The sequence below is a fragment of the Sinohyriopsis cumingii genome, chromosome 7 (assembly GCF_028554795.1).
Source record: "Sinohyriopsis cumingii isolate HCF-2022 chromosome 7, ASM2855479v2, whole genome shotgun sequence".
In the NCBI taxonomy this organism is placed as follows: Eukaryota; Metazoa; Mollusca; class Bivalvia; order Unionida; family Unionidae; genus Sinohyriopsis; species Sinohyriopsis cumingii.
The window spans coordinates 40,479,524-40,500,159 of NC_142967.1; the positions used below are offsets into that span (position 1 = coordinate 40,479,524).

The 20,636-nt window shown below is 35.7% G+C and overlaps 1 protein-coding gene across 5 annotated transcripts in view; it reads right to left on the bottom strand.

Annotated features, from left to right (window-relative positions):
* LOC149795084 (uncharacterized) overlaps positions 1-20,636 on the bottom strand; it is a 190,994-nt gene that overhangs the window by 28,681 nt on the left and 141,677 nt on the right. For all 5 annotated transcript variants that reach the window (XM_089964791.1, XM_089964792.1, XM_089964794.1 and 2 more), the window contains 5 exons: positions 18,428-18,553; positions 13,104-13,172; positions 8,199-8,280; positions 3,428-3,490; positions 1,218-1,307 (listed from right to left, as the gene is read on the bottom strand). In XM_089964791.1, coding sequence (XP_089820917.1) covers positions 1,218-1,307; positions 3,428-3,490; positions 8,199-8,280; positions 13,104-13,172; positions 18,428-18,553 — 430 coding nt within the window. The remainder of the gene's footprint in view (positions 1-1,217; positions 1,308-3,427; positions 3,491-8,198; positions 8,281-13,103; positions 13,173-18,427; positions 18,554-20,636) is intronic.

Below are 20,636 nucleotides of genomic sequence, written 5' to 3' on the forward strand. Positions count from 1 at the left end.
CATCCATGTTACATTTAACTTTTGTTCTTCTCAATGCATGATATAGTTTAATGTTTATTCCTCACCATAAATGCTGGATTTAACTTTTGTTCTTCTCCATGCATGTTGGCTGTTAACATTTGTTCTTCTCCATGCATGTTGGATTTAACTTTTATTTTTCTCCAGGCATGTTTCAATGTAACTTATTTTTCTCCATACACTTTCCATGCATGTTACATTTTAATGTTTGTTCCTCACCATGCATGTCGGATTTAACTTTTGTTCTTGTCCATGCAAATTACATTTTAACTTTTGTCCTTCTTCATGCATGTTACATTTTAACTTTTGTTCCTCTCCAAGCATGTTGGATTTTAACTTTTGTTCCTCTCCAAGCATGTTGGATTTTAACTTTTGTTCCTCTCCAAGCATGTTAGATTTTAACTTCTGTTCTTCTACATGCATGGTAGATTTAATATTTGTTCATCATCAAGCACGGTAGATTTAGTTTTTGTTCCTCTCCAAGCCAGGCAGATTTAATTTTTGTTCTATCATGTGTGGTAGATTTCATTATTGTTTCTTTCATGTTACATTTTAAAGAAGTAAATGGACTCCTATCTTGCACAGTAATCTCAAAACTTTCTCAGTAATCTCAAAACTTTCTCAGCACAAAATTCAAATTCATGCATAAGCTTAAAACTCCATTGAGATATTTAGAGTAAGTTCTTCCGTTTACCAAATCGACTCATGTTACAAAAATCCTTAATCTGTTATCATTCTAAGAATGTTCTACAGAACAGCTCATGCGATAGTTCGATTCCATGTATCATGTTGGGGGGTTTAATCCCCTTCGCTTTCATTCCACTAAAGCACTCCAAAAATCATGTGAGCTGAACTGTATCTCACATATTTTACATTTAAAGGTTGAGCTTGTCAGTTTTCTGCTCAAAATGTCTTAAGAATAACGGAGAGTGATGTTGATTTTACTGCTAGAGTTAAGCTTTGAAAAAAAAAATTTTTTTGGAGTTGAGTCAAGACTTTCTCGATCTACATATATCAAAAAGGTTTAATATGCTACACGAGAGGCTGTAAATGATGTAGTGAGGAGGCTGGGGGCAGGAATAGTAAACAATGTATTGAGGAGGCTGGGCAGGGATGGTAAACAATGTAGTGAGGAGGCTGGGAGAAGGGGTGGTGGGACACTTAAAGGTGGTGTGCACTGACAGATGATGTAATCTTACCTGAACTCTGGGAGGAAGTGACAGATTGCGAATGAACATGAGCTACCCTAGGAACAGGGGGTGCTGGTACTGTTTGGTTTGGATCAGAATCTAAAATAGGCAGAAAAATTGAAAATGGTTTCAACAATACACTGATTTGTCTCAAACAGATCCATAATGATGTAAAATACATTACCAAAATCTGAAGATGAAAAAACTTAACACTTTTGACCCCCAAAAACAATATTTCTGTGTAATTTCAGACTTAGTTTCCTGTCACTGAAATTGTGTTCAAGGCCACATCACTTAACCCTTTACCTCATAGAGCATAGTGACAAAGTGCAGCACACTATAAATAGAACACCGGTTACCTAATCGACTGCATAAGCATAGGCCTGCCTGTGAACTGTTAAGCAATGTAGTGTATGTTACGTTTAACAGCAATTTTAACCATTTTACATTTTTGGTACACATCTATTATATGTGGAACAATTTAAGAGTAAAGTCCGATTGTTATAGCTGTATAATTATTTTTCACAGAAGAATTTTTTATCTGCTTTAAAATCTTGAGAGAACTCGTTCACCGTCATGTCAGTGAGGCTGCGTGACCAACCGTAGCTGCCATTACCCATACTCGAAATTTACATATTTTTCATCTGCGTCTACATCACTAAGTCATCTGAATTTGATAATTTATAAAAACTAATTGCTGCCTACTTCAACATCAAAGCCTTTACCTAAGTTGTTGAATCTTTCATAGTTATGATTCTAATCGTGAAAACACCGTAAGTACTGAATGAAATCCGCGACCGCCATTTCGGAGAATGGAGATTACGACCCAGTTACTTTAAATAGCAGATATCGATCAGTGCATAAACAGTGACCACGTGATCTGATGTAATTGTCATTCACAGAAATGAATGTAGTATCTAATAGGGGGGTTTTCCCCAAAGGTGGCGCTACAAAAACCAGCTCAAAATGGCTGATGTTTACAGCAGGCCTCAGAAGGCGCTTAAATGCGAATGGAGTAGAGGCATCAACAGGCGCTTCCATGCGAATATACTATACTCCATAGGCATCCAAAGACGCTTGCATGAGGTAAAGGGTTAAACCATCAGTCTGGTTTATGCTTGTTTGATGCATGCCTATTGTGACATAGCTGTACTTGGAAAACAAAATTGTGCCTGAGCATAGATAGCATTGAGTCTCAAAAGAATTTATTTGTAGATGTTTGGTATATGATATGCTTATTTTGTGACAGATTATGTATTAAAAAAAAAGAGAGAAGAAAACTATCATACAGTGGATCGTTGCAATAATGTAACCCATTATAACACTATCCTCATAAAGTAGGGATGGTCATTTATTACATTACATTGTATCATAGTAACAGCATGTATACTGTACCCCAGTATAACAATGTCTGTCATTTAAGATAGGGATGATCATTTATTACATGACATCATATAATAGTAACAACATGTATGATGTACCCCAGTATAACACTGTCCTTCATATAAGGTAGGGATGGTCATGGATCACATTGTACTGTATAATAGTAACAACATGCACAATATACCCCAATATAACACTGTTCTTCATATAAGGTAGGGATGATCATGGATCACATTATATTGTATAACAGTAACATGTATAATGTACTCCAGTATCATACGGTTCTTTTTATAAGGTGGGTATGGATATGAAGTGCAGTATCCAGTTCGTTCCATGAAACCAAGGGGATGAGGCAGGGATGTATTCTTTCACCTTTGCCTTTTAATAAATGATTTAAATTGTAAGCTGTATCAGTATCATGTGTGGATACATTTTATGAAAAATGCATTATTTCTTAAAAATGTTAGTTCTGCTGATGTTATATTCTTGGTAAGTCTTATCTCTGGTTAAAGGAAATTATTAAAGATATGTGAACATTACACATTTGAGAATGATATCTTTATACACAAAAATTGGTATGCATAGTCTTTCACTCAACTTCTGTCAAATTACCATCTCCTCCTCTGTACTCCCTACCCTAACTGCCATGCTCTTACATACATCAACAGTTATTCATATTTGGGTCATTTTTTAAAATCCAATCAGCTAGAAAATGAAGATACAAGAAATTACAGATTGAAAAAAAAATATGTCATTTGCTGTAAACAGCTTTAAAATAAAATATTAAGTAATTCAAATCTAATGAATACTCATGCAGTGATCTCTGTATACCACACCTGTTGGAGGTGGAGGCAGCTGTTTACGTGGTGGGAGCTTGGCCTCTGGGGGCTTCGGTGGTTCTGTAAATTTAAGGTAGAATTTAGTCAATATTAAATGTATAATTCTGTTAATGGTTTTAGCATGCATTTTTCTCTTAGAACAAAGTACACCTATCATAAAGGCCATATCGTCATAATGGCACCTACTCATAAAGGACACTGATGAATCCCCACTGATAATCATACATGTTCTATCTAAGAGACACCTGTCTAATGCAGACTGAGGATGAATCTTTTGTCCCAAATTTCCCTTCTAACTACAATCAAGATATATTTGTCTTGAATTATAATGGTGGATTTTCTCAAACAAAATATTTGTATTATGTGTGCTGGTTTCTTATAATCATATATGGACCAACTTCATTGGAATGAATGTATTAAACGTTTCTTGATTCAATAGCTGAATTCAATAAAGTCCTTTGACTGCTATTTTTAACACTTTTAAAGTACAAAAAGCAAATATTCAAATTATATTCTCATAATGAACAGCTCTTGTCCTGTTCCTTAAGTGCCCTTAATATAAAGGTTTCAGTATAATAAATGGTCTTCAACTACAGTGGAACCTGTTTTGAAAGACCACCTCTTCTGCCAAAACATAATGGTCTCTCAAGACAGGTGGTCTCTCATAAGAGGTCATAACACTATATAATCAATAAATCAGTACATGGAGAACCTGGTCTCTCAAGACAGGTAGTCTCTCATAGCAGTGGTCTGTCAAGACAGGTTTTACTGTACCAGCAATAGTATTCACCATAAATGTATCAAAGTTTATATTAAACCAGTTCAAGTCGTTTCCACCATGCTAAAATATTTTGTTCATGACTTTGCCTAAAGGTTTCATATGTCATTGTGACAAATTTTACAAAATTAATGAAAGAAATTCTTCCTCACAATGTTATTGTCATAATGCCAGTAACAATTTTATTTTAACATTAAAACAATGTCAAAGTAAAGCATATCATCAAAATTAAAAAGATAACAAAGGAAAGCATCTGAATAAATAACCTATTTAAGTGAAAATATCAAAAGTGACTTCTGATTAGTTGAATGACAATTATAATACAATAAAAAATTTGGGATTGGTGGTAGCTGAACATCCAATCAAAAGGCCAGGATGGCAGGTTTAAAGCTCTGTGATACTCATTTGAATGCTCAATATATCTATATATTTATCTCTAAATATAGATGTTCGCCATTGATGGGAGTTTCTTAAGTTGATGTCTGAGCAAATTCAGGGTCACCATAGGTTACTCAAATCAAAATTACCTGACTTTTTCCAGACTAAAAGCTAATTTTTGACCAAAGGATTCAATGACCTTGACCTATGGTCAAGCTATGTGACCCTGAACCATTAACTTAAAGTGCAGAAGCCATTATTTTCTTACTAGACTCACTATGACCATGACCTTCAGATCTCAGAATTCATAAATTTCTTTATTACCTTATGTGCAAGCCATCCACAAAGTATCATCAAGAAACTTACTCAAAAATGAAAGTTATTCTGCAAAAGCCATCTCTCTTTCAATCATAATAATACTGATGTTTGATCTTTTAACCCCCAAATCAATTGACTTCTTCCAGACTTTAAGTACAAGCCCTCTACAAACTATGGTCAAAATACTGAAGTTACTTTCCATAAACATGTTTTTTCTTTCAGTCAGTCACCTTTTGATCCCTAAAATAAACAAGTTCTTTTTCTTACCAAAATATGTAAGTCATTCACAAACATTGGTAAAAGTATATTGTCGATAAACATTTTATCCTGCAGAAACCGTTATTCCTCATATTTTGGAATTTAATTCAATTAATCCTTGACAAATATGATCTCTATGGCAAATATAAGTCCCTTCAATTACACTGGATCCAGTAAGTATTGTGTGTTAATTCATTAATTACTTAATTTGATTAAGATAAGTGCAAAAGATTCCCAACAGTGCAAAACAAGTTTTTAACACTATGAAGTCTAAGCACTCTGACTCTTGAGGAGTCTTCGTTATCACAGTTCTAACCAATTAGCTGTGACATCATCTAAACTTTAAAACAATACTTCCATTAGTCTTGTAAAATTTTGTAAATTCAATACTTTATGTTATGTTATGCCATATATATATAGAGAGAGAGAGAAAGAGAGAGAGACACACACACACACATACAAACATACAAAACCTATATCATCCCCTCTTCAACTCATGCCTTGACAGCTTAAAAATCTGCTTATAATGTGATTAGATCTTTGGATCCCATTTTTAGTCCCTAAAGTTTGGCAAGAAAACAAAGAAACAGATGATGTCAAAGTAAGATTGTTTTGCAAAGTCCAATCATATTTAATGTCCAAGATTTTGATATCAAAACAAATTAAAAGAGAACTGAAAAGAGAATGTAAAATGCTGTTGATGCACGCACAAGACTGTCCAATCTGAAGTTTATTGACTACCACATGGAAAATATGAGTTCAACATGGTAAGCATGCTTTGTTTTGAAAACTGTAACCTTAACAGTTCTCTGACATGAACAAGGATGCTAATTAAAAGATAAATAGGTCTCCATCCATTAAATAAATCTCTATCCATTTACCATATTTGAAAGAAGCCAACATAAATGGTAACATCGACGTAGAAGGTCAGCCTAATTCCTCATAAAAACCAAACACCATTGACAACTTGGGAATATTTGTTGTTAGCATATCTGTGGATGGTTGAAGTGATATATGAAAAATCAAGAGGCCCAAGTGAGCCTGAGATCATTCACCCAGCTGACATCTGAATGATAGTGAAACACAGAACAATTAGTCAAGAAACCTGAGTCAGCAGGATGTTTCTCTAAAAAAAAAATTAAAATGCTGTTGATTGGACATGATATGAAAACAACTGTTTCAAGGTTTCTCTAGTGTTTGTTTCTTCATCCATATTTGATGCACATCAGCATGTTTTCCAATATTGAAGGTCTCTATGCCAGGAGGCCCTGTGTCAGAGTTGGTCAAATTCCATTCAGCAGGTTGTTTTTGATAAGGTTGCATACTATTTTACTATTTTTTAGCAATGACTGCCATACTTGATGGCAGATTTTGATTACTTTTTGTCTTGAAGCTCTTACATTTTCTTTTAGGTGCTTTTAAAGTTATTAAAGAGTTTTTATTTTTAGTAACAGCAGTAAGAATCACTGAAACACGAGAAGCCACTGGCAAGCTTTTATCACAAAGCACATTGGCTCAGCATTACAAACCTGAAAGGTCAGCACCTTTCTATCAAGTTTGGTCAAATTCTGTTCTGCATTTTTTTAGAAGTCCTTTGAGTCAAATATGTTAGCTAGTTTTGTAAATTTATGTAATATAAAGGCACTGCAGTTTTAAAGCTGCAAGGCAAGGGCAATAACTCCAGGTGAGGTAAGAACTTGTAAGTTATTATGAAATGCATATATTTTTCTCTTTCTTTGATAGTGTTCAGTGTCCATGCAACTGCCTCATGCCCTCTGTGTTCATTTGTAAAAACAACATGGAGTTGTATTATATGATAATGTCAAGTTAAATACTGACATTTGAAATTACTGTGTTGAGGAATAAGCCATTGAAAACATATCAATGTGTTTGCCTAACATTTTATGATTGTAATTCAAGCTATAAAGGTTTATTTCCTGCTGTTAGCTTATAAAGGATATGTGATCTCATACTGAGAGGTTTACAGCTATGTGTGACTATTGCATATCAAATTTGATTTACAATAAAGGTCTTTCAGTTTATTAACTTTAATTGATTTCTTAAGAACTTGTATACTTTGTAAAATTCGTTAGATTCATATCCATAGATATTACAATCGATTAGACTGATATCCATAGATATTACAATTCAACAGACTGATATCCATAGATATTACAATCCATGAGACTGATATCCATAAATATTACCATCCATCAGAGTTCCATTTGTATTACAATCCATGAGACGGATATCCATAGATATTTCCATTAGACTGACATTCATAAATATTTCAATCTATTAGACTGCTATCCACAGATATTACAATTCAACAGACTGATATCCATAAATATTACAATCAATTAGACTGATATCCATAGACATTAACATCTATTAGGCTGATATCTACAGATAATACAATCCATTAGACTGATATCCACAGATATAAAACAACATTAGACTGATATCCATAAATATTACAATCTATTAGACTTATATCTGTATAGTTGACAATCTGTTAGATTGACATTTATGTAGGAGAATGAAAATGAGAATTTTTATGTACAAACAGCATTTGCTAGCATCCACCCACCCACCTAGTCAAAATTTGAGTCTCTCTTGCTATCTTATGCCTTCACTTACGCTGTGGTCAATACTTACAAACAATGCAAGTTATCAAACTTGAGGTTGTACCAATTTCTGGAGTTGCCCTATTCAACAATTTTTGAAGAAAATGTATATACAATAGCAGATGAACTGATTTGAATTAAATATTTTTGCTAACTGTATAGAAAAATTTCCTAAATATTTATTTTTTACTATATCGTGCAGTATTCTGAAAATTAAACCTTGAAAGTTTTTGTATCTTTGTTTAATTCATTTGTTTAGCAATTCACTTGTTAATACTATTTGCCTAACTAGCCAAGGAAGATAATTTGTACATTTGCAAATTACTCTGAACACACAAATTCTTGATTGACAACAATATCTAAAACATTGATAAAATGAATTATTATAGATTTCAGTGTATTATCTTACCCAGTTTAGGAAGTACTTGGACCAATCCAGGCTTCTTTGTCTTGGGATCAACCTTTAGCTTTGGATCAGGATCTAGATAGTCCTGAAACAGTAAACAGATTGTGTTATAGTCACCAAATTTTAATAATGGCATACTTGTATTTCAAAATATCATAGAACCAAATGTGACTTTATTTAATGGCATTATTACATTTCTAATTGTAATAGAACCAGGCATGACTTCATTTAATGGCATTATTACATTTCCAATTGTCATAGAACCAGGCGTGACTTCATTTAATGACATTATTACATTTCCAATTGTCATAGAACCAGGTGAGACTTCATTTAATGGCATTATTACATTTCCAATTGTCATATAACCGAATATGACTTTATTTAATGGCATTATTACATTTCCAATTGTCATATAACCGAATATGACTTTATTTAATTGCATTATTACATTTCCAATTATCTTAGAATCAGGTGTGAATTTATTTAATTGCATTATTACACTTCCAATTGTCATAGAACCAGGCATGACTTTAATAAATTATGATCATTTAGCAAAGAGATAAGAGGCTGAATACTGCCCAGCACCAACAAAAGTTTTGACCTCAATCAAATCTCAGCTGGCAATGGGCCCATCAGCTCAGAAGGTTAAGACACATGGTTTCTCTTTCTTCCAGCTTCCCATTCACCACCAATGACTTGCCACCCTGCCCCACCCAAAGACAGCATACTAAGGTGAGTGACAGCCTGCTTTATTTGAACTAGCATTGAATCAAGCTGTTTTTGAAAAATGAATGAGCAATTAAAGTTGTTTCAGTGGGATTCTGGATGTAATTTATCCACCTACCTCTCCTTTCATGATGGATGTGCCATCGGATCTGGGAAAGGCCAAAATTCTGCAGGAGATTAGGTCCTTACTTGAAAAACAGGCAATATTTCATGTAATTTTTCATACCCTTTATATTCTTGTACATTATCAAGTCATACATATTTGTTTGTACTAACATTTTTCATATATAACAGTTGGTTTTAAAATTTTTACCACTCACAAAGTTTTGTACAAATGAAGTCTAAAATCCAAAGATTGATGAATTGATTTAGAATTAATACGTGAATTTGAAAAACAAAAATGGCAAAATGAAACCAGAGCTATACTGATAATCTGTGCTATGCCTGAATTTCATTTTGCCCTACATTTTCATGTATACTTTTGTAAAATGATTTTCTCTTCAATAGGAGGGACTGCTGTGATGGCCTAGTAGTTAGAACATCCGCATCGAATGCAGGAGGTCGTGGATCTGAACCCCCACTGAGTCATACCAAAGGCTTATAAAAATGGTACTAACAGCTGCCTTGATAGGCACTGAGCGTTAAGAGGTTAGTGTTAGGATCAGTCAGTCTAATGTCAGGATAATGTGACTGGCTGGGACAACATTCTATATGTCTGCTTCATCAACAGTGACTGGGGTGAATTTGAACAATGTCCTCCAAAAACACATTACATGTTCAATCTTGATGGAGGGCAGGAACAACTTTCCTGTTCCTTTTAAGTCATCTAGGCTTTTCAGCAAACTGGGAAAAGTCAGATGTCAACGCATCCCCACATTCTGACCACCTATGCATGGAGTTACTGACCAATCTCAACCTTGTCCAGCTCCCTTACATTATGTGGATTATCAAGCTTGTCAAGTTGATTTCCAACAGGGAGTCAATTATAGTGAGAAAGACTTTCTCAGTGGGGCAGTGGATTTAATTCCTCTCCACTGCTTATTCATGTGCCCTTTGTAGATGGCCTTGCTGGCACTGTGGCACCCTTACTCATGTGCCCTTTGTAGATGGCCTTGCTGGCACTGTGGCACCCTTACTCATGCGCCCTTTGTAGATGGCCTTGCTGGCACTGTGGCACCCTTACTAATGTGCCCTTTGTAGATGGCCTTGCTGGCACTGTGGCACCCTTACTCATGTGCCCTTTGTAGATGGCCTTGCTTGCACTTTGACACCCTTACTAATGTGCCCTTTGTAGATGGCCTTGCTAGCACTGTGGCACCCTTACTCATGTGCCCTTTGTAGATGGCCTTGCTGACACTGTGGTACCCTTACTCATGTGCCCTTTGTAGATGGCCTTGCTGGCACTGTGGCACCCTTACTCACGTGCCCTTTGTAGATGGCCTTGCTTGCACTGTGACACCCTTACTAATGTGCCCTTTGTAGATGGCCTTGCTGGCACTGTGGCACCCTTACTCATGTGCCCTTTGTAGATGGCCTTGCTGGCACTGTGGCACCCTTACTCATGTGCCCTTTGTAGATGGCCTTGCTGGCACTGTAGCACCCTTACTCATGTGCCCTTTGTAGATGGCCTTGCTGGCACTGTGGCACCCTTATTCATGTGCCCTTTGTAGATGGCCTTGCTGGCACTGTGGCACCCTTACTAATGTGCCCTTTGTAGATGGCCTTGCTGGCACTGTGGCACCCTTACTCATGTGCCCTTTGTAGATGGCCTTTCTGGCACTGTGGCACCCTTACTCCAGTTGGAATGATCAGTAAGTTATGAGCACAAAACAAGATGTATTATTCCTGCATCAATGGTGCAACAAACATTGACTAAGAACATGAACTGCTTTAAAAAAGCCACAACTGGAGGTCGTATGAATGCCAGTTTTCACAGTTGGGGAGCCCACCTCTTGCCATGCTTCACCATGATAAGTGCCAAGTGGAGTTTGGAGTAATGCACTCACATCAGCCATCTGGAAATGAGGGTGATAGTAAATACTTTTCATTATTTGGAAGGATCAACTCTATGGAAAGTAGTCTTTATCATATCATACAACTACAATTGCACTTTTAGTTAGCTGGGAGGGGTTTTAGGACTAAAATGACTCACCCCCACCAGCACCAAAGGTCTTGGTACCAAACATAATATAATGAAGTGAGGGGTCAGAAATGTAACATATTTCAAACCTGTATCAAATGTATTTCTGACAGCCACTCTTGGGTGGGTCAAGTACTGGGTAAAGGATCCTCTTGACCAGCTGTCAAAAGACATTCCCAGGAAAATCCCTGCAAAGCCAAGCTTGCTCAAACAGCTAAAGTCACAAGTGATCCATCACTGCCAGACTGGATTCTCCTTCTTGCCTGGCCATGGTCGGAACAACTTTGCAAAAAAACAGATTTCAGCTTTCAGTTTTGGTGAGAATCTCATGAGACAGAAATCCCTCCACTTTGATGGCTTACAAGGGACAGTGGCATATGTTTAGGCTAGTGGTACAAGGTCAGCAACAATCGACTTGGGTGCCTAAATACTTTAGTTGGTTGATATTTTTCTCTGGGTGCTCAAGCAGGAATGTTAGCTCCAATTACTATCAATGGCTTCATGATATCCTGCATCAGGCAACTTTCCAGGGTGTGGGCCTGATAGCAAGTTTTAAATGTACCCATCTGCCATAAATGTAACCAAATAAAACCATGTCAAAGGCTAGATTTTGATGACAATAGGCTGCATATGCCTGTCCTACATGATTAAGATCTATCAAACCTGCCAGCCAATTCTAAATTGAATAGGTCAAAATCCCTCACCCTGTTTTCAAAATGGAATCTTTTCTGAAATGACACAGCTTAACCTCATTGAAGCTTCTAATAAAGACATGCTTTCCAATAGCTTTAGATTTGGCATGAAAGGTGTGTTGCAGGTTGTTGTCAGTGGGAAATCAGAAGTTCATAGAGAATAATTGGGGGTGGAGTGGGTGGGTGGGAAGCCACAATATCTCTTTTTTTCTGGTGAAGGCCAGGAAAGAAGATATAACCTTCTTGCCCTAGCATTAACAGTGAATTTGGTAATACACTCATCATACACTGCAGTCTCAAAACATCAGATCTGACTTATGAAGATTTCAAGTTGTGCAATTCGAGTGAGTGACCTCTGCAAACATTTTGTGCTCAAATGTAAAGTTTTAATCTGAGGCATAACAGAAGCTATATGCTGGTGTGATCTTGATTCTACAGACACAAGGACTGAACCTGGTGGTTGCAGTGGTCATGGCCTTGATGACCACAAGCTTGCTTAACATTGGGATACTAATCATATGCATACATTAATCACTTTACTGAATATGTATTGAACTTTCACAATTAAGTAGAATTAATTTCTTTTTTATCTTAGCTCTGTATGGTGAGCATGGGTTATGTAACCTTTAGATGTGTATGGTGAGCATGGGTTATGTAACCTTTAGATGTGTATGGTGAGCATGAGTTATGTAACCTTTAGATGTGTATGGTGAGCATGGGTTATGGAACCTTTAGATGTGTATGGTGAGCATGGGTTATGTAACCTTTAGATGTGTATGGTGAGCATGGGTTATGTAACCTTTAGATGTGTATGGTGAGCATGAGTTACGTAACCTTTAGATGTACTTGTCTCATATTATACAAGCAGGTTATCCATTATATAGGGAATGCAGCCAATTTACCCTAGAAGGGTCAATCAGGTAAAAGTGGGATGCTCAGAATTCCCTCCTCTTTTTACTTATTCTCCTAATGTTTATCAGGGAATGTATTCAAAGGAGAAAGCAAATTGTTTAACAAATTATGTTTCAAAGAATACTTACTCAAACACATTACTATAAAATTCTCCCACACATTGTAGTAAACGTGGGCATCCTTAAGTTCATTTATTACTCAGTTTAAAACATAGTGGTGTAAAGAGAGAAGTAATAGATATGAGTTTCATCCATTGCTCTAAATGGTATAAAGCTGGAAAAGACAACATTTCATCCCTTCGAGATGTAGCAGAATTTTTTTGTGTAATGTTAATGTGATCAGGTAAGTATCCTCAGAGAAATATCTTATAACTAAAACATTGGCTATTTGCTTAATTAGTAAAAATGATGATGCTAAAATTATCATAGATCATTGTACCTCATCTGACTCAATCATGTCACGTGCAGGATTGGTTTTCTCTTCCATCTCCATGTACTCATCATCAATCTGAAAGCAACCAGTGGGTACATGAAAATCAATCTTCCCCATGTATATCGGAAAATCTTTCCCATATAACGAGCTTATAAAATGTATTTTTATGTTTAAAACTAAACTTGAATGCAAATGGAATGTATAATGAAATCTAATGACATGATGAATGCATTTTGAAGAAAACTGAGTGTAAAATGCAGAACACAGCATGAAAATGAATTCACTTGAGGACTGATTTAGAAATGAGTTATTTTCAAGCTGTTGTGAAGTTTCCATTCAAAAACATATGGCATGATAATTGTAGGATACAATAATTTATCCCTAGATTGTTTCATTCTTACATTATTCTTGTCAAAACAGATATAAAAAAGAACATCATCACTGCTGGCACCATCTTTTGCATTTATACAGTTGCTATTTGTATCAATCATGGATGACATGTAACAAGCTGCAGATGAATGATGTTAAAACTGAGGCCATTCTGATTACAACACAAAGACCTTTTCATTCACATCCTTTACCTCAAACAATAAATATCAGCAATACCAACATTAAATTCATACAATCAGTACGAAACCTAGGTGTTACTCTGGACAGTACTCTCACATTGCACCAACATGTCAAGAACATATGCAAGGCTGCATATCTTGAGCTGAGATGCATCAGCTCAAGTCGCAAATATCTTTCAGTTGACGCCACTAAAACACTTGTGTGTTCATTAGTACTTTCAAGACTGGACTATTGTAACTCAATTCTCTCTGGTTTATTTCAATATCTACTCCAAAAACTTCAGAAAGTTCAAAACATAGCTGCTCGGATCATAGAGTACCATGATCAGAGCACACCTCCCCGCTATCCAATCGATCCAGAATCAAGCACAAAATTTGTTCTCTGTGCTACGTTTAAATGATGGACTCTAGTCCAACATACCTATCTGACCTCACCCATGTGTACACACCAGCAAGATACTTACTCTCCTCTTCTGACAATAGTATACTCATTATTCCCACTATGAAAACAAAGTCATATGGACAGCATTCTTTTGCATACCAGGGCCCAGCAACGTGGAATGAATTGCCCACTGAACATAGACACAAAGACACAGTGATCACATTCAAGAGTGCTCTCAAAACTCACTTATTTCGACTGCAAGAACAAACTTAAAGACCTAATAATGTTTCCTACCTTAAATATTCTCAGCATGTTTTTTTAATTTTTTCTAATTTCATGGTGTTTGTGTTTGTAATCATATCATTATATATGTTTTTTTTTTATCTTATAGGTGTTGTCTAATGTTGTAAAGTGCTTAGAGCTTCTAAAGATTAGGTGCTATACAAAGTCCTCATTATTATTATTATTATGTTATTAAAACACATTTTTAAAGGCTCAACATATGAAAGCTACAGTTCCCTCCCTTCAAGACTGAAATCTGGAAAACCCAACCAAAGTAGATAGAAATGTATCTCATTCCAAATAAATTAATTGATAGGAAAGGTTTCATGAAATGTATAAAGGCAAAATCTAAATGAATTTCTGACACCATAAATAATGACAATATGACAGGTGAAATGCAACTATGATTATTCCATGAACACAAAACTGAATAAACAGAACATACAAGGAATGCAAACAGAATATGTATATTCAATATAAGCGAAATACAGATTTGTTAAAATTACCACTTTCAAAGTCTGGATGAGGTCAATATAGAAAATCCTTCACGTAAGTGAGGTCAATATAAGAAATCTTTCTGATGTATTAGGTCAATAATGAAAATGAGATCTATATAGGACATGTTCCCTGTGTGCAGAAACAATACAGGAAATCTCCAAAGTGAGGAGAATATAGAAAATCTTCCCCTTGTAAGGCCAATATAGGAAGTCTTACCAATGTGTTAAGTCAATATAGAAAAGGTTCCCCTGTGTGAGGAAAATGATTAAAAAAATCCACACCAAGACATTATAGGAAAGCTACAGTTTTGGTCACCCAACCGTTATTCAACATTTCATGTATTTTTCAAACACTGTCAACCAGCTGATAACAATCATTACCTCCCTTGAACAAATGGCTGTTTGATTATATCCACAGATGAAACATTTTGAACATATCCACAAATGAAAAGATTTGATTACATCCATATATAAGTTTTGATTATATCCACAGATGAAATCTTTTGATTATATCCACAGATGAAATGTTTTGATTATACATACAGATTTTAAAAAATTTGGTTATATCCACAAATTAAAGTTTTGATTCAAAATAGATTTGATAATTTAGCAGACGAAAATCTAACAAATGAGAGTTCACCATTGTTACTTCAGACTACCTTGTCACTGTAGGGTGATTTTTTTCTTTTTCTTTGATTTATTTCTCTGACACAGGAAATAATAATTAGTCAACTGACTGATAGAATAATGATGATATATCAAAGGTTGGATTTTTGTGTGCTAACATGATCAAATTAGTAAATAATCATTCCTTTTCCTGTGCAACTATATTCTAAAAGACATCTATTTAATGTAGGCACAGTAATGACTATTTATCAGTCATTTGTTTAATTTTCTTTTAAACTGCTAAAAAGGCTGCATTATGGTGACAGTGACACTCATGGACTTAGATGTGAACCAACGACTCTAAAAAATGTAATCCTGCATAAATTCCATTTTTTCAATGGCCTTGACATTCCTACACCATATGAAACTCTTTCCACCCACTTGGGCCAAAACACATTAATTTGGTAATAGAAAACGAAATCTAATAAGCAATAGCATTGTTTAGGTATAATGCCGCTTATACAGCAACAGAAAACAATATTGTTTAGATCTAATACAGCTGATTCAGTTATAGAATTTAGCATTGTTTAGATTTAATGCAACTTATACAGCAATAGTAAACAGTATTGTTTAGATCTAATATAGATGATTAAGCAATATAAAGCAGTATTGTTTAGATAATGAAACCTGTATATTAAGTGCATATACATGAAATTAAAAGTGCATAAAAAAACACAGCGGTCTTCCAGTATTACTGTAGCAAGAAAGGAACATATAGATGTGGTAGAAAAACAGTCTAGAAATACAATATTGACTTTTCTCATAATTGTGGTAACAGTTATTACTTTGATAATTTATTTAATTTTTTTTATATATGTACATTTCACTGACTGTGCCTTTCTCATTATATTCCTTTTCCTTTCTTTAATCTAATTTAGATTAGTTTAAAGTCTACTAAATGTGAATAAATATTTAATATTTTAAGAAATATTTGATGTGATACATTTCAGAAAGAACAGGAACATGTCAGCAGTAAGTACAGAATTGTGACATATTTCAGTATGAACATGTCCAGTGGCTTAGTGGTTAGAGAATCCACCTCGGATGCAGATATCGTGGGTTCAAACCCCATCTGTGTCATACAAAAGACTTATAAAAATGGTACAAACAGCTGCCTCACTAGGAGCTCAGCATTAAGAGGTTAGTATTAGGACTGATCACCCTGACATCAGGATAATGTGACTGCGTGGGACATCATGCAATATGCCTGCGGCATGAAGCCCCAGTGCTAGACATCACTATAAACTGCCACACTGCAGACATCGTAGCAATATGACTGAAATTTTTTAAAGCTATGTTAGAAATATAAATCACACACACACACACACACACACACACACACACACACACACACACACACAGTATGAATGTGTGTGTTAGCACTTGTGTGTGTGATTTAGTTTTTCAATGTTTTTCCATAGCATTGCTGGTTTCCATGATTTTGGGACAGGATATAACAGGATATTAATCACCAAACCTGGTCCCGTTGGGCATCTGTTGAGGCCACGTTGGAGTCAAACATTGCTCACTGTGGTGGCAACAATGATCATGTCTGCATCATTGATGGTTATTTCCTCCATTTTTCACTCACCTGGATATAGCCAAGATGGTGAACCATGCATTTCCCATCCATTATGTACATGTCTCATGCATGGAGTTAATTGCACCCAATAAATTTAGACAGGTAGTATGGTTGTCTTCCACCAGCTTATGCCATCTGCACCCCATACTTTTAGTCCTGCCCATTATTTTCACATCTAGCATTACATACAGCTTAGAGCTTATAAAAATTGCACCACATACACTTAGTTGAGCCTGCTGTGTTGACATCTGTAATTACACAGACCTTAGAATATTTGCATCCCATGCATTTAGTCCTGCCCACTTTGTTGACATCTGTAATTACACAGAGCTTAGAATATTTACACCCCATGCATTTAGTCCTGCCCACTGTGTTGACATCTATAATATACAGCTTAGAATATTTACACCCCATGCATTTAGTCCTGTCCACTTTGTTGACATCTGTAATTACAGAGCTTAGAATATCTGCACCCCATACACTTAGTCCTGCCCACTGTGTTGACATCTATAATACACAGCTTAGAATATTTACACCCCATGCATTTCATCTGTAATTACACAGAGTAAAAAGACAATTACAGGTTAAGTCAGTGAAGCTTTGCATCAATTTACTGAAAGAGGATACTACATTCTAATGTCTAGTAAAATGACATGAACAACCTTGCAGCATGTAATACTAGACAATTACTTATTAAAGTACATCACTAGACTGAGTACTAAAATTTAATTAACTTTGGTTTTGTGAGCTCTCTAAAGGAGTTTGCTTTCAAGCATTACCAGAAGGTATAGTAATTTAAGTGGTGGGGGGGGGGGAATTTTGTGCAAATCACAGTCTAAGCGGTGGTCACTCTTGTTTGACTCCGACCCAGGAGAATTTTAACACTTTTATTGCTAAATGTCAGCTTGGGAAAGTAGGATTTAAAAGGCAGTGGTCATGCTCCTGGTGTATAATGATTAGGAGAGTTGGATTTGGGGTTCTAAACATTATAATGCCCATTTTCCTGGGCAAGTAAAATTCACAGGGGCAAACAAATATTTTGATGATGATTTCTTTTTAGGAACAATGAGACCTGAAGTCACCCATCAGATAGATTCCAATTTCTGACACTACACATTAAAAATGGCACAGACATTCAATTTTATGATACTAAGGTTGTACAATTGCCAAAGAAAACGCTTTATCATTTATTTAGGATGCTTATGGATGGAAGTAACTATATGCATAGCAAGTAAAACAGTAAAATTCATTTGCTCCTGAGCTGCTAAACCTTGAAAATACTTTGAAATGCCTAATCCATCTAGGTTACACCCTTACTAGACACTTCGGTGAAGGCTCTGTCCAGTTCCTACCTTTGGTTCCTGTGGTGTAGGTGGTGGTTTCCTGGCTGGTAGATGTGGTGTCCTTATCTGGGATACTGGTGGTGGTGCACTATTCTTTGGAGGAATTGATGTCTGTACATCAGGATCCTCATAAACCTGAACAGAACAAATTAAATTCAATTCTTTATACAGCATCAATACCTACACACTCAGCATAATCAGAAATTTTTTAATCAGATGTCCACAATAAGTGCCACAAGCAAATGTAAATAATCTTTTACCCAAAAAAACAGAAGACATTTAAAAAGCCTGGGTAACATTAATATATTCAAAAGAGAAGGTGTCTCCTAGTAATTTTTAAAGTAAAATTAAGTGAGAACAGCATTGTATTTGCAAACTTGTGAGATCAACATCGTATTTGAGAACCAGTGAGAACAGCACTGTATTTGAGGACTTGTAGCTACTGATGCTGATATTCTGCTACAGGTTAAAATTTTCACAACATAGCAACAGCATCAACATTAAATAAATAGTAACTTTACACCATTAAACCAAAAGCATCACCAGTAAATATGCAGCAACTGTACACCATTAAAGTAACATCAGCATCACTAAATAAATAGCAACTGTACACCATTAAAGCCACAATCACCAGTAAATAAAACAGTAACTGTACACAATGAAAGTAACAGCATCGCCAATGAAATAAACAGCAACTGTACACTATTAACACATTAACCCTTGGAGGTTTTTGTCGTTTTCATCTGAAATTCAAGTAGGAAACACATTTTGAAAGGGTAAAAGTTGGAAGTTCTTGTTTTTTTTTTGCTAAACGGACCCATTATTTTTGTATTGAGACCATTCTTTATCCCAAATGCCCATTTTATCTTACTTTTTGCAAAGGTTCATCTGTCTGTTTGTAGTTCATACCAGTTTGCCTTAGAACTGAGGCTGAAAAGTCTAAAGTCCGGACTCAAAATCGGATTCTGACCACGGGTGAATTTTGGGTAGAAAAAAATCGGGTCCAAAAAATGAGGTTTTTCCCTCTGTATTCTGTAGTGCAACTAGAAATTCCAGATTATCTGATATCATTGTAGAGCTACGTCTGTCTACCTTTCTATAATACCACCCACTTTAGTGTATAATACATGACCTTGATGCTACAGAGCTCAGCAGTAGGCTTCTACCTCCTGCCACTTAAACTCATCACCAGGGGTTAATGTGTTAAAAAGGATTTTTTTATTTTTTTAACAAATCGTCAAGGAATCTCTAAATTTGTAATTTATGTGCGATGTTGATGCACAAGTGATTAAATATGCAAGGAATATTCAAACTTGGTGACGTGATCAAAATGCTCCCATTAACACATTAACCCCTGGAGGTTTTTCTCGGTGTTGTCTGAAATTTGAGTAGGAAACACATTTTGAAAGCTATTTCTGAATACATCCGAAAACACCAACTTCCAGGTGATCTTCAAATAATATACTGCCTAGTTGTATTAGAAACATTGTTTTTCATTGACTATTTGGCTTGCACATGCACAGAAGGGTAAAACTTGGAATTCTCGTTCTTTTTGGGCTTTTTGCTAAATGGACACATTACTTTTGTATTGAGTCCACTCTTTATTCCAAATGCCCATCTTATCCTACTTTTTGCAAAGGTTCATCTGTCTGTTCAAATTCCAGACACAAAATCTGATTCCGACCACAGGCAAATTTTGGGTAGAAAATAATTGGGTCCAAAAAATGAAGTTTTTCCCTCCGTATTTTGTAGTGCAAATAGAAATTCCAGATTATCTGGTATCACTGTAGAGCTACATCTGTCTACCTTTCTATAATGCCACACGCTTTAGTATATCATACATGACCTTCATGCTACAGAGCTTGGCAGTAGGCTACTACCTCCTGCCACTTAAACTCATCATCAGGGGTTCATGTGTTAAAGCAACAGCATTTCCAGTATTAAAAGCAGATACTTGCAGATGGACTGTTGTATACATTAACAGTAAAACCACCATTAACATCCTCAGATCATCACACTCGGGACTGGTATCCCCATTTTAACACAGTAAAACCACTATTAACATCCTCAGATCTTTACACATAGGACTCCTATCCCCGTTCTAACACAGTAAAACCACTATTAACATCCTCAGATCTTCACACACATGACTGATGACCCAATTCTAACACAGTAAAACCATTATTAACATCCTCAGATCTTCACACACAACTGATGT